At 45.7% G+C, this 15310-nt stretch overlaps 3 protein-coding genes and 3 pseudogenes across 3 annotated transcripts; 4 read left to right on the top strand and 2 right to left on the bottom strand.

The window, feature by feature from the left end:
- The first annotated feature begins 75 nt into the window (after positions 1-75).
- LOC129782489 (histone H2B) lies at positions 76-540 on the top strand. Its single transcript, XM_055789643.1, has one exon. It carries the CDS (start codon positions 119-121, stop codon positions 491-493), a length of 375 nt encoding a protein of 124 aa, XP_055645618.1. The 5' UTR covers positions 76-118; the 3' UTR covers positions 494-540.
- Positions 541-3616: 3076 nt separating this feature from the next.
- LOC129782486 (histone H1B-like) lies at positions 3617-4656 on the top strand. Its single transcript, XM_055789640.1, has one exon. It carries the CDS (start codon positions 3761-3763, stop codon positions 4571-4573), a length of 813 nt encoding a protein of 270 aa, XP_055645615.1. The 5' UTR covers positions 3617-3760; the 3' UTR covers positions 4574-4656.
- A 2767-nt stretch (positions 4657-7423) lies between these two features.
- On the bottom strand, positions 7424-12485 carry LOC129782491 (histone H4-like; annotated as a pseudogene).
- Positions 12486-12664: 179 nt separating this feature from the next.
- LOC129782487 (histone H3-like) lies at positions 12665-13154 on the top strand (annotated as a pseudogene).
- Positions 13155-14007: 853 nt separating this feature from the next.
- Positions 14008-14439, bottom strand: LOC129782495 (histone H2A-like; annotated as a pseudogene).
- A 194-nt stretch (positions 14440-14633) lies between these two features.
- LOC129782492 (histone H2B) lies at positions 14634-15098 on the top strand. The gene has a single exon (XM_055789645.1). The coding sequence runs from the start codon at positions 14677-14679 to the stop codon at positions 15049-15051; it is 375 nt and encodes a 124-aa protein (XP_055645620.1). The 5' UTR covers positions 14634-14676; the 3' UTR covers positions 15052-15098.
- The last annotated feature ends 212 nt before the right edge of the window (positions 15099-15310 follow it).

Here is a 15310-nt window from a genome sequence, read left to right as displayed (position 1 = left end):
AATGAACTGCAAAGTTTAAAGCCTCTTAAAAACAAAGAAAGAAGAAGAAAAAAACAAAATTATTCAGTACGATTTGTTCGCTCGTCGAATTCACACGTAGTTCTTACTAGCAAACACGATGGCACCGAAGACTAGTGGAAAAGCCGCCAAAAAGTCCGGCAAGGCGCAGAAAAACATCTCGAAAACGGACAAGAAGAAGAAGAAAGTCCGCAGGAAGGAATCCTATGCTATCTACATCTATAAGGTGCTGAAGCAGGTCCATCCCGACACCGGTATCTCGTCGAAGGCGATGAGCATCATGAACAGCTTCGTCAACGATATCTTCGAGCGTATCGCAGCTGAAGCCTCGCGTCTGGCCCACTACAACAAACGTTCCACCATCACGTCCCGGGAAATTCAGACCGCAGTCCGTCTGCTACTACCCGGTGAACTTGCCAAGCACGCGGTTTCCGAAGGTACCAAAGCGGTGACGAAGTATACCAGCTCTAAGTAAAGAGCTGGTCCCGAAGGCGTTGATTCCGAAACAAGTCAAAAAACAAAACGGCCCTTTTCAGGGCCATAAAATCGTCTTTAATCTAAAGAGTTTATTGTTTTGTTATCACTCGATATCCCCATCTTGTTCGGCTAGAACTCCCTGTTGTTGTTTACAACCCCCCAAAACTTCTTCCCAACCCCTGCCGCCGAGTCCTTCAAATACCGATGCATCCATTCATGCATGCCCATTCACGATTCAGTGGTCGTCAATCCAGTTTGCAACCAGTCGACTAACGGCCGCGAGTTCTCCAAGTATCTTTTCTCAAGGCTAGAGGCGAATGAACTGAATGAAAAATTTAAAGCCTCTTAACATCAAAACTCACTCGTGCTCATGCTTTCATTGTTCTACCAACAAATCATCTCCCCGGTGATTGAGAATACCCAATTGACACGTACTTGAAGCAGCAGCAGGGCCTACGACGCATCATCGGCTCCACACTCCATCGAATCCAAAACACAATCCCATTCCCTCAACCATCCAGAGACTCCAACGCATCCGGAAGAAATTTCTTTCGTAACACAGTTCACAAGGTCGGAGGTTCACGGGAGAGCCTGCCTCGATACCCTAGTAGTGAAATTCCACCAATTTATTCAGAAGTTCGGAGAGAAGTGCTTCAATTCCGAACATTCGATTTTCCGGAACCTTGTACAGTCGAAGTTTATTTAGAAGTAAGATACTGTTACATACCGTCAAAGTCATTGCACCTAGCGTCAGCGATAAACATGATTGACAGCGAAGCGGAAGCAGCTATGACAGCCGAATAAAGTGCGCTACACATGCAACGTCTCGTCACCGTGAAGTCAACGTAGAGAAATGATTTTTTTGACGTGGGACTACGTCTAACCGGAATATATGGAGGGTAAAATGAAAACCTAAACACAGAACATGCAGGAAAAAATGAAAGATTTCGAATGCTTATAGCTCGAACATTTCGTACTGGATAGGAGAGATGTTTGCATCACTTGATAGGGAATATTTCTACGCATCTATCGCAACTAACAAAATGTTGTTTTTCATTAGATAAACAATTGAATAACTGTAAAATATTAGGCGTTATCTAAACGCCCTAACTGCATCGTTTTGATTGGCCCGATTTACGGTTTCCCTAACACAACCATCAAAACCAAGCAGCCTTGGGGAAATCGGCATTGCAAATACATGAAAGTAGGGGGACTTTTGTTCTCATCGAAAAATGTTCCCTAACACAGACTTTAAAACCAAGCAGCGAAATCGGCATTGCAAGCACACGAAAGAGCCTAGAGGCGAGTGAACTGAAAAGTTTAAACCCTCTTAAAGCCAAAAAGAAGAAAAAGAACACACGAAAGTAGGGGGAGCTTTTGTTCCCACCGAAATGTGTTCCCTAATAGAGATTTCTGAACCAAGGTGCCTGGAGAAATCGGTATTTCAAATTCATGCAAGTCGGGGGTATTTTTGTTCCGACTGGATTAGAGACGAATGAACTCTCAGAGTTTAAAGTCTCTCTAATTCAATACCTTCCCTTCCGACTGGAATGTGTTTCCCTAACACAGACTTCAAATCCATGAAGCGTGGGGAAATCGGCATTGCGAATTCATACAAATCGGGGGTATTTTTGTTCCGATTGAAATGTGTTTCCCTAACACAGACTTCAAAACCGAGGTTTCTGGGGAAATCGGCTCTGCAAATAAATGCAAACTGCGAGTACTTTTGTCCTCGCTTGCCTTTGTGCAGAGTGGAATATGTCTGTCCTAACATGATCTTCTAAACTTAGGAACCTGGGAAAATCGTGCAGCCACTAGAAGCGAATGAACTTCCCAGTTTCAAGCAAATTCGAGATTCGAGAAGTATGTACACTTTTGGGATGTAAACTTCAGAGGGAAATGTAAAATAAAATAATCGTTTGATAATTTTTTTTTTTGTCTTTATTGGAAAGATTTTCAGCCTTAGGCTGGTTCATCAAACGTTTGATAATTCTTCCGTACATATATTTTGTTCTAGTCATCATACCAAACGTAAAAGGTCCGTCATTAAATTTACTTGTAACGAAGAACAATCAATCACAATAAATGAATTGACTTTACACGGCATTTGTTCATTTTTTTCACTCACAGAGCAAATATATTGAACTCAATTGAATTTGGAAACTGTTTCATTCAATCAAGAATTTAATCAATACAAACGAATGATTGCTAAGCTAAGGTAGTTCCACGTGAACCTTTTTTTTTTTTTTTATATATATATACAGTGCTTGAATGCTGCTTATAATGTCTTGACACTAGTGGTGAGCCTTATTCTTAATATATAGCTACAATGTCCAGAGCTTAATCTTGGTAATACGGATTAGGGACTAGGTTACGCTAGATGAACACAGCTGAAAGACTGAAGGACTGGAAGAATAGTGAAGGGATTTAGTCGTAAGCAATTTATTTACTATATTTACTGAAATCACTGTAATATGAATTTGATGAATTTATAGGAAAATTATATTCTCCAAATTAAATTCGAATCGTGGTAATTTTATTCCGGCACTGACCCTACTCCTAGCAGGTCACAAAATAATATTTAATATTTAATTCCGGTAGGACCATCGTGGGCATCTGTCCGCGGCGGCGGCGGATGGACTAGCAGCTGTCATGCTATTGAGAACGGCTGCTGGCGCGGATGGTACTTCTTGGCCGGTCACTAGGGGCTGACCGCTTACCCGGATCCGAACAACCAATGCACCATTCTGTAGGGAAACTTTCCCACCCGCCGAGCTGTGGTAATTCGAAACGGTCCGATCGGGCGATTGGCCGGAAACGGAACACTTCCGTCGGATTGCACCCGGTGTGAGACGGCACAGTGCTGTTCGGGATCGAATTTCGTCCCTTTATTGGTCTGCGCTGGACATCGGATGCGTCCCATTGTGACCGGGGACTATCACAGATAGATAGAGTATGTGGCTTTGGCCACTAGAGGCCACCAGAGGGGACGAAATGGCCTCTAGAAAAGTTGGCGCTCCGAAACAGTACCTAGCATAGTGCGAGCACAAAACGAGCACGTCACCCGACCGCATCCCTAACACAGCCGCCGAAAGTGGACCTTCAGCGGGGTAGCAATTTTTGGAAATTACAAACTCCGCTCTTTAATACAGCTCGCTCGCACGCACGCACGCAGTATTAGGAGAAGACACAGACCGTAACGGTACGGAACGAAACAAAACAAAACAGGGAAAAGCGCTGAAAAAGCAGCAGAGGAAGCAGAGAGATGTCGGACAATAACGCAGCTACCGAGGCAGTCGGCGAGAGCCCGTTGGCGGCACCAGCCGTGGGCAGTGAGAAATCGCCGAAAAAGGCAGGCGGCAAATCAGCGGCGGCAGCAGCAGCAGCGAAGAAGCCGAAAAAGCCCGCCAACCATCCACCGGTTAACGAGATGATAGTGGCCGCCATCAGGACGCTGAAGGAGCGCAACGGTTCATCGCTGCAGGCCATCAAGAAATACCTGGCCGGCAACTACAAGGCGGATGTGGCGAAGCTAACTCCGTTCATCAAGAAAGCGCTGAAGAACGGTGTCGTCAAGGGCCTGTTTGTGCAAACGAAGGGCACTGGTGCGTCGGGCTCGTTCAAGATCCCCCCAAAGGCCAAAAAGGAGTTCACCGGGGAGAAGAAGAGTGGCTCGTCGGCTAAGAAAGCACCAGCAGCAGCGAAAAAGGGTACCGCTTCCGGGGATAAGAAATCCAAGAAGGCAGCCGCCGAGAAGAAGCCGAAAAAGGCTACCGCTGCTGCTGGCAAGAAGAAAGCTGCCGCTGCTACCGGGGAGAAAAATACAGCAACCGCAGCCAAAAAACCGAAAGCTGCTGCTGCTGCTGCTGCTGTGAAGAAGGTGGTGGCCAGCGAGAAGAAAACCAAGGCAGCGAGTGCCAAGGCTGCCAAGAAGACCGGCAGTGTGAAGAAAGCTGCTGCTACCGCCCCGAAGCAAAAGCCAACGAAACCCTCGAAAACCGCCGCACAGAAACCGAAAACGCCAAAGCCAAAGAAAGCAGCAGCAGCTCCGAAAAAAGCTACCGCTGCCAAAAAGTGAACAACGTAGCCAGTAGTAGTGGTCCGACTAAAACAACAGCACAACACGAGAAATCAAATTCAGTCCTTTTCAGGACTATCAATATTGTTTTAAAGCAAAAGAGTTTATTTTATTGTTTTCCACTTATCATAGAATATTGTGTAAAACTACAATCAAATATTGTTGTTTACTTTCGCATTTTCTTCGACCAGGTGCAAACCGTCATATCCACGGCTAGAGATGTCTAAATTTTTCGTTTACTCGATTATGGATCAATCATCGTTGGGGCATTTTACAATAATCGATTCATTCGAATATATATATATTTTTTTTGTTTTCTTTCGATAACAGGAGTAGGTTTGTTAGGGGTGGTGGGTTCATGAAAAGCAATCGATTGGGATGAAGTGTGTTCGGTTGGATTGAGATTGATTTTTAGGTTTCTTCCTTGAAGATACCTTTCCCAGGGAGGGAGGACTGTCCATCTTCAGATGATTCAGCATTTAGTGCAGTGCAGTTTGTACTGCCAGGCGCGATTCGCGAGGACGGCGGTATGGTGTCGACATCTGGATACGACATCAATTTGTATGAGGCAACAAACTATTCTCTATCAGATTAGTCGGTCCGAAGGCAATTTTGAATTGTTAAAATTTGTATGAAATTTTTTTCTTTGCATTATTTAATTACTTGAAGTACGTTGTTCTGACCATAATTTAAACTATTTTCTACAAATTTTAAGATATTCTCACCAAAACTCACAACTGTAATGTAAAATTATTTTTATACACAATTTTTGTATGACATTTTTTCATCGCTTGCAGACAAAAGTAATTTTCATTTACATAGAGTACTACTTTGATTTGGGAAAATAATTTTTATTTTAAAAATGTGTTCATTTCTGCTACAAACACATATAGTCATGCAAACTCCCCCAACTTGTAATACGAAGCTCAATGCCATCTAATCTACGCGAATAAGTAGTAACACACACAAAATTGCAACATTGGCAACAGAGTGAGAGTGAGAATTACATCAAATATTTAAATGTTTACAACTAATTTCATTAGTGTATCCATCTGATCACATGGTGTCTGGGACGAGACACTGCCAATACAGGGGGAACCCCCGCCGCTGATTGGTTGATTTTTGTAAACAAACCAATTCTACACTGTTGCCAATTTTGTGTATGCTTCTACTTATTCGCGTTGACGGCGGAATGGTGTCGACATCTGGATACGATGTTAGTTTGTATGAGGTCAGCTATTCTCTATCAGATTAGTCGACCCTAAGGCAGTTTTAAATTGCTTAACCCTCCTGTACTCGCGTGCAAAATCATAACACGTATACTCGCGCACGGTGTCACAGACCGAAAATTGAACTTCTCTGTAATGTTGCTATTGTGTATTTTTCAGGCTTCGTTGGCATTTATTTGAAGAAGAGGGTATGATTGAATGAAAAACTCCAAAAAATATGTTTTTGTCGTCTTTATTAAGTTTTAATAGTCATCTAAATCAGCCTCCTCAAGACAGAGTAATTTTTGACACTCCAACACAAATAACGAAATTCGAATTTTTCACTCTTGTTAATAAAAAGTAAGCAACTGAACATAATTCATGGAAGTATAAGGAGCTATAAAATAACATAAAAGCGTATTAATAGATTGTGGTTTCATTGGAGTAAGAATCAGAACATTGCATAACTGCATGCTCGAAACAAACATATTTTTTACATTTCATGCAGTTGTTGCGTGTTTTTCGGGTCTTTTATCGAAGAGAAGAATGTATAACGACCTTTTAGATAATTATCAGATGATAAAGATTTTGGAATATAAAGTTTGCATATTTCTAATATTCTTATATGCTGTATTCTTGGTAAATTAAGAATTAATGCTTTTTTTTAGATGGGGCAGAAAAAGATTATATAAAAGGATTTCTAGGAACTTCCTTTTCTTTTTCTTGTTTTCTTGTCGATATATATAGATGTATAGTGAAAAACGTCGTAAAACTCGAGCTAGTGCTCTGAAAGTTAAATTTTCATTTCTCAATCTTCGGCAATGGTTTTGTTTGTATTGTTGAAAGCATCGTTATTTTTTCGACACTGATGCCAGACAAGATCGTCGAAACAGCTATAAAAACCACTCAATAACATGTTATTTCTGAGTCATAGCGTTTCATGTAATTAAAATCAATAGAATAAAATTGTGTTGATATCAATACAATTATTATTTCTACGTTTAATGGGTCTATAATGTAAGTTCTAGCAACTTTAACATTGGGTAAGAAAATTGTATTGTAGAGCTCGGAACACCGCCTATGCTTTCAAAAACAGTAAACGGAAAAGTATTACATTCAATCAAAATGCCTCGGCCAACGAAGAGCGTTAAGGCTCTCCAACGTGAGTATGTGAAAACAATACGATCAACGAAGGAAACATTAAGGAATTATCCACATCGAGTTACTATGCGGAAGAACTTGTTAATACCAAAAGGGCCCCAATTCGCATGTCTTATAAATTTGCTCATGTTACGCTCGCGTATAATCAGAATTTTACTTCATATACAGATACACCTTCTATACATATTTATATCCGCAATTGTTCGTGGGAACATATCGTTCGTACATTTTACATTTACAGTATTGAATTGTTATTTTTATTTTCAAATTTATTCAAAGACTCGTGTCAATGTAGCGCCACACAGTCTGATAAGTGAATTGATCTATTTACGTGTGCTTTGCTCTTCTCTCACAAACACTATTACCCAATTTTTACACGTGGGTTTACCTATACTACTACCATGGCTAGCTTCCACCTTCACCTTAAGTAGAGGCAAAGAACAAAATTGGCAACCGCGTAGAAGTGATTTGTTTACAAAAATCAACCAATCACCGGTGGGGGCTCCCCATCTATTGGCTGGTCTCGTCTCAGACGCCACGTGGTCAGCTGGATACACTAATGAAATTAGTTGTAAAAATTGAAACATTTTATGTAGTTCTCAATTTCAATTCTCAATCCCGCTCGAATGTTTCTATCGACAGAAACACGAGAATATACTGTATATGTTACTATGTGCAACGGTTTACAAAATACAATCGAATACAAAATTAAAAAAAAAAACCAAACTAACAAACAAACAAAAAATACAAAATGAAGGTTCTCAAATGGGGATCAACACTAGGGTAGGAGCCTACCTGTTGGTCTCAAATGTTCCTATCTCACGCCTCCACGAAGATCATATGACGACATTTTTAGATCGGGCGTGAACTGGAAACGGGAGGTTCTCAAATGGGGATCAACACTAGGGTAGGAGCCTACCTGTTGGTATCAAATGTTCCTATCTCACGCCTCCACGAAGATCATATGACGACATTTTTAGATCGGGCGTGAACTGGAAACACACACCTGGTCTTGGCTCCGAGAACGGGTGTCGAAAGTGGCTAAGTGAGGGGGTGCGAGCGAGTCAGAGCGCTATATCTCTCCCGGGGAAGGCCTCCCGGGTCATGGAGGCCTTGCCAACCCGCTGTCTCCCGGGCAAAGGAGATACACCCAGAAAATGGAGCTACGTTCACGAAGAATACTCAGAATGCGATCGCCCGAGGAGGGTCCCCGAACTGGAGCTGGTCCTGGAACGGGCGTAAGAGCGAGCGGCCAGCGGCTGGAGGGCGATGTGCAAGAGCGGGCCACCAGCCGGGTTCAACCCGAAGAGCTACCGCCACACGGAAACAGCAGCCATCGACATCACCAACGAAACGCTGCGCCTACGAGGCGTGTTGCGACTGTCAGACGACAGTCGTCCACACTTGTGGGTACTACTAGGCGACGGATCATGTGGACACATGAAATGAATGAATTCGTGATCCGCGCCTATTACATCTGCACTGCTTTGGAGACGGACATGAGCGGTCGCCCTCGAATACTCGCAATGTTCGAGGAAGCGTATCCAGAGTTCGTCGGGAGGCTTGACCAAAACGCGATGAACGCGAGGCGTAGAGCGATTGTACGCAACAATATGCTCTCCCAAACGCAAGTCGACGAGATCAAGCAGCAGGTGCAGAGAGAACTAAGCTCCAGAACAAGCAGAGCAAGCGATGTGTCGAGACGAAGTTCAGTACGGCTGAGCAATTCATTCGCGAGTGGGGCACGCGAATCAGCACCAGTGGAGGCCACAGTACAACAACCCCCTGAGCCGGAAGATCCACAGCCAGATCAACAACTACTACGCGATCTGGTCTTCCATTACGACGAGGCGATCTCACAGTTCCGCGACACGGACCCTTTGTCGCGCCCCAGGATCCCGAAGTTGCAGCATTCCCGCAGGCTGACAAGTGCAGTAAAGCTCATGAACGAGCACGTTCTTCCGCTGCACTTGGTTGATGCTGAGAACATGGAGGAGCTGCAACTGAAAGTTTACTGTGCTGCTGTGGCGACCGCCAAAAGTTTAGGATACCGTATTAGGCCAAGAGGCGGACTGCTCCAACATCTCCGTGAAAGGCGTGAGCCTCCATGGCGAAGGAGATTGGAGCAACGGATCCTAAACAAGCGCGCCGCAATTGGAAGACTGATGGCGTACAAAAGAGGCAGCAGATCGGCGAAATTATGTCGCCAAGTTGCTGTGATCGTGCGGCCTACTGAACTTCGCCAGCTGGGAGCTCACCAGCTGACGGAAAAACTCGACACACTGGTACAGCAATTGAGCGTCCTAACTAAACGGCTGAAACGTTACTCTGACTCTGCAAAGCGCCAGGAACAAAATCGGATGTTCAGAGATAACGAAAAAGCGTTCTACGACCACATTAGCGACGAGAAGCCCGACTACCGCGAAGGTTTGCCAGATATTAGCGATGTGACGAACTTCTGGGCTGGTATTTGGGAGACCCCAGTAGAACATCGCGACGGGCAAATGTGGTTAAGACGGGAGGAGGAGAGTTGTGGTGAAATTGGAGAGATGCCAGCTATCATCGTCGGAGAGAACGATGTCCGCGAAGCCTCGCGGTACCTGAGGAACTGGGCAGCACCGGGCCCCGATGGTGTCCAGAACTTTTGGCACAAGAAGCTGACCGTCGCACATCCAAAGATAGCTGAGTGCTTCAACAAGGTGCTACGTGACCCACACAACCTTCCTGAATTCGCCACCCGTGGCGTCACCTTCCTCCTCCCGAAAGACAGCAACACATTGAACCCATCAAAGTACAGACCGATAACGTGCCTATCGAGTCTGTACAAAATACTGAGCAGCATAATTACCGCCAAAGTTTCTGCTCACTGCGAACAGCATCACATCATCGCAGAAGAGCAGAAAGGATGCAGGAAAAATACGCATGGCTGCAAAGACCAGGCCATCATCGACGCAGCCATAGTCGGCCAGGCGGTATATAACCAGCGGAACCTAAGTATGGCCTACATCGATTACAGGAAGGCTTATGACTCCATACCTCACTCGTTTCTCGTCCGGGTATTGGAGCTCTACAAAATTGATCCCGTCGTCGTTAGGTTCCTGCAGCATGCGATGAGGCAGTGGAGTACGTCTCTGCACCTCAGTGATGGGGAAAATGTGTTGCAGTCTAGAACGCTGCAGATAAAGAGGGGGATATTCCAAGGCGACTCTTTCAGCCCGCTTTGGTTTTGTCTGGCACTGAACCCCCTCAGTAGGACGCTCAATAGAAACGGTCATGGCTATAAAATAAGGTATGGCGACGGCGCCCACGAAGAAGTGACCCATACCTTTTACATGGACGATCTCAAGGTCTACGCTGATTCACGTCAGCGTCTAGGTGTAGCTATCCGGGTTGTCGAAGACATAAGCAGGGACATCTGTATGGAGTTCGGCCTCGACAAGTGTCGCTGTGTCCACCTGCTGAAAGGACAACTTACCGAATCCGGAGGCTACGAGGTCTATGACGGCGAGTTTATAAGAGACATGGTTCGTGGCGAATCCTATAAATATCTTGGATTCCGACAGCTCACCGGGATTCGCCACTCCGACATCAAGACGGAGCTGCGAGACAAGTTCTTGAGTCGAGTGAACTGTGTCCTGAGGACTTTCCTCAACGCGGGGAACAAGGTACGCGCGATCAACACATTCGCGGTTCCCCTGCTGACCTTCAGTTTTGGTGTAGTCAAATGGAGCAAAACTAACCTAGAGGACCTTGAGAGGAGGATGAGGAAAGCATTCAAAGAGGCCGGAATGCACCATCCTCAATCGGCACTGGAGAGAGTTTCACTACCACGCAAAGAAGGGGGACTTGGAATCGTCGACATTTCTGCACTGTGTGTTGCCCAGGTACGACAACTGCGCGAGTACTTCGCAGAACGCGCCAACCAAAACGCGCTATACCGGGCTGTCTGCGCCGCCGACAGAGGATACAGCGCTCTGCACTTGGCGCAAGCGGAGTACCAACTCAACTGCAATCTGCAGACAGTGGAGGAGAAGATTGCAGCTTGGAAGCAGAAGGCAGTGCATGGTGCCCACCCCCATCAACTGGACCGGCCACACGTCGACAAGGCCGCATCTAATCTGTGGCTAACGCGTGGTGAACTCTCTTCAGTAGTAGAAGCCGACATGATAGCCATCCAGGACAGGATAATGCCGACGAGAAACTGCAGGCGGTACGTCTGGCATCAAGACGTTGATGACATTTGCCGGATGTGCCATCAACCAGGTGAAAACATAGAGCACATTATGGGAGGCTGTCCCGTTTTGGCCAACGCAGCCTACACCGAGCGCCACAACAACGTGGCCCGTATTGTTCATCGACAACTGGCGCTCCAATGTGCTCTACTGGAAGACAACGTACCAAACTACCGGTACCTGCCTGCACCTGTCCTGGAAAATGACCGTTTCAAGCTGTACTGGGATCGCACTGTTCTGACCGACCTCTCGATCCACCACAACCGCCCAGATATAATGGTTTACGACAAGAGCGACCGCAAAGTCACCATCATCGATGTCGCTATTCCACTGAACCAGAATCTGGAGGAGACCCACGGTCGCAAAATCTGCAAGTACCGACCATTGGCCGTGGAGCTCAAGGAACTGTGGGGGCTAAGGGAGGTCCCAAGAATTGTTCCAGTCGTTCTCTCTGGAACTGGAATTATCCCGAAGACACTTCTGGAAGCGCTAAAGGTGTTGAACATCGAGAAGGAATTGGCCGGCATCCAAAAGTCGGTCATCCTTAGCACCTGCGCGATTGTCCGACAATTCCTCGGTCAGGACTAAAACAGCACGAGCATGCAGATACGTGCATTCCGCAGAGCCTAGTCCCCCTTTGGCATTCAGAAGCCCGGGGGCAGGTGAAAATTCTGGCTAGGTTCGCCTAGTTAAGAAGTGAGATAAGTCTGCCAAATGAAAAAAATCGTTTGTATTATTAAGCCAATTGATATGCGAGTTGGTATGTGGTGTGAGTCAAGGTTTTATTTTTGTTTGTTTGTTTTTTTTTTTTTTTTTTCAAATGAAATGTAGTTGTGTAGGTGGTAGTGTGGTGGTGGTTTTTTTTTGTTAAGAAACTAAAATTGATAAACTCTTTTGGTGACAAACATGTTGTGGTCCTAAAAAGGACCGTTTTGTTTTGGGGGTATTTGTTAACCTCCAAACCGTATAGGGTACGTCCTGACGTTTCAGCGCGTATACGACATCCATAGCAGTCACTGTTTTACGCTTGGCATGTTCGGTGTAGGTGACAGCGTCACGAATAACATTCTCCAGGAATACCTCAGCACTCCTCGGGTTTCTTCGTAAATCAGACCAGAGATACGTTTGACGCCCCCACGGCGGGCTAGACGACGGATAGCGGGTTTCGTGATACCCTGGATGTTGTCACGCAGTACCTTGCGATGACGCTTTGCTCCTCCTTTACCGAGTCCTTTGCCTCCCTTGCCGCGTCCAGTCATGTTGGTTAATGGGAAAGAAAGTTACTGACGAAAGCACAGGCGCTTGTCGATCTGAGCGTCGAACGAGTATAATGAAGAAAAAAATCACGCGCGCACTATTTATACCCTCTCGCTTGGGTGCATCCGCACACGATGCTTGGTCGTGATTGGCTACAGCTGTCGGCACCACTATACATCCAAGTATAAAGAGCATAAAAGCTACGTACGGACATTTTTTCCAACATATTGCTACCTCTGCTCTCGTACCGTGAGAACCTCGCTCGCTTCGTTGAGAAAACGTAGAACGTATCGTATTCGTATCGCCCGTTGTAATGGCTCGTACCAAGCAGACTGCTCGTAAATCTACCGGTGGTAAGGCACCGCGTAAGCAGCTAGCCACGAAGGCAGCTCGGAAAAGCGCCCCAGCCACAGGAGGTGTGAAGAAGCCTCATCGCTACCGACCGGGAACCGTTGCTCTGCGTGAAATTCGTCGCTATCAGAAGTCGACCGAATTACTGATCCGCAAGCTTCCGTTCCAGCGTTTGGTTCGCGAAATTGCCCAAGACTTCAAACCGACTTGCGCTTCCAAAGTTCCGCCGTTATGGCACTGCAGGAGGCAAGCGAGGCATATTTGGTCGGCCTTTTCGAAGATACCAACTTGTGTGCTATTCACGCAAAACGCGTCACCATTATGCCAAAGGACATCCAGCTAGCACGTCGTATCCGAGGAGAACGCGCTTAAACGAGCCATTTTTTAAAATACATACAAAAAATTAACATCGGTCCTTTTCAGGACCACTACTCCTATTTCTGCGAAGAGAGTTACGCATAAAAGTTTTCTCCAACAGAATAGTTAGAGTTTGTCCCAAGGGTTTTTTTTTTTCTCAAGGCCAGAAACGGCAACTCCCTGGACAAGAACGACAGAGGTTCATGAATGAATCTGCCCGGATACTACCCTAGACGTGAAATTTGACAATGTGTTGACAACAGTGTTTTTGTAAATAGTAGACTAAGATGTTTGGTCAAGTAGGTAGATTTATCAATTGACATGCACAGAGCTTTGCATCGACGAAAACAACACATGCGCATGCGCGGGACGGCCTCTTCTTCATCCATCGCCGACTTCCAAAGTGTATTCGTTGCTCAGGACCAAGCAGCAAGCGCCTGTACAGACACGTGCATTCCGCAGAGCCTAGTTCCCCTTTGACATTCAGAAGCCGGGGGCAGGTGAATATTTTGCCTAGTTTCGCCCAGTTAAGAAGTGAGATAAGTATGTAGGAAAAAAATGTACCTTATCTAAACGAACTACTATCCGAGGAAACCGAACGGGTAAGTAATAACAATATACAATAACAATATATATTTTCAGTCCATTCGCCTCTAGTAACAACGCGATGGGATTTACAACTTAAAGATGTAGAACCCCTAGGTTGATCACTTGAAATGTAGTATTATTATTATAATGCAAACAAAATTAAGAAATAAAGAGAATTTATGTCAAATTAAAAAGAAAAAAAAGTCACCATGGGATTTCATTATAAACTCTTTCGAATAGTTTTGTCGTCCTGAGAAGGACGGTTTTTTATGTTTCTTGTGTGATCTCACAGAAAAGAACATTTAAGCTTTCTTTTCGGTCTTCTTGGGCAACAGAACAGCCTGGATGTTTGGCAGTACTCCGCCCTGAGCGATGGTAACTCCGGACAGCAGTTTGTTCAGCTCCTCGTCGTTGCGGATGGCAAGCTGTAGATGACGGGGGATGATGCGGGTTTTCTTGTTGTCGCGGGCGGCATTGCAGCCAACTCGAGCACTTCGGCGGCCAGGTACTCCATAACCGCGGCTAAGTATACTGGTGCACCAGCACCAACCCGCTCGGCATAGTTACCCTTGCGGAGCAATCGGTGAATACGACCGACGGGGAACTGTAGACCAGCACGGTTGGAGCGGGACTTTGCCTTTCCCTTAACTTTTCCTCCTTTGCCACGTCCAGACATAGCTGCTTGTGTTGTCTTGTCGATGCGATAGAACCACACTGGGGTACGGTTTGAACGAGAATGATATCTTTTTTTTACGGGGTCCGGACGTTTTGTACTCTAGCGGTACACGCTCACAGGATAGAGACAAATCGGCAGACTCAGCCAAAGGGGCGGGTCTAGCGAGATGAACGAACAAGCGGTCAAAGGCAAAAAGAGCGTGAAAAAAACAAAATTATTCAGTACGATTTGTTCGCTCGTCGAATTCACACGTAGTTCTTACTAGCAAACACGATGGCACCGAAGACTAGTGGAAAAGCCGCCAAAAAGTCCGGCAAGGCGCAGAAAAACATCTCGAAAACGGACAAGAAGAAGAAGAAAGTCCGCAGGAAGGAATCCTATGCTATCTACATCTATAAGGTGCTGAAGCAGGTCCATCCCGACACCGGTATCTCGTCGAAGGCGATGAGCATCATGAACAGCTTCGTCAACGATATCTTCGAGCGTATCGCAGCTGAAGCCTCGCGTCTGGCCCACTACAACAAACGTTCCACCATCACGTCCCGGGAAATTCAGACCGCAGTCCGTCTGCTACTACCCGGTGAACTTGCCAAGCACGCGGTTTCCGAAGGTACCAAAGCGGTGACGAAGTATACCAGCTCTAAGTAAAGAGCTGGTCCCGAAGGCGTTGATTCCGAAACAAGTCAAAAAACAAAACGGCCCTTTTCAGGGCCATAAAATCGTCTTTAATCTAAAGAGTTTATTGTTTTGTTATCACTCGATATCCCATCTTGTTCGGCTAGAACTCCCTGTTGTTGTTTACAACCCCCCAAAACTTCTTCCCAACCCCTGCCGCCGAGTCCTTCAAATACCGATGCATCCATTCATGCATGCCCATTCACGATTCAGTGGTCGTCAATCCAGTTGC

The sequence above is a fragment of the Toxorhynchites rutilus genome, unplaced genomic scaffold (assembly GCF_029784135.1).
Source record: "Toxorhynchites rutilus septentrionalis strain SRP unplaced genomic scaffold, ASM2978413v1 HiC_scaffold_94, whole genome shotgun sequence".
NCBI classification, from domain to species: Eukaryota; Metazoa; Arthropoda; class Insecta; order Diptera; family Culicidae; genus Toxorhynchites; species Toxorhynchites rutilus.
The sequence above is the reverse complement of the archived record's forward strand: the minus strand, read 5'-3'. Positions and strand labels throughout refer to the sequence as shown.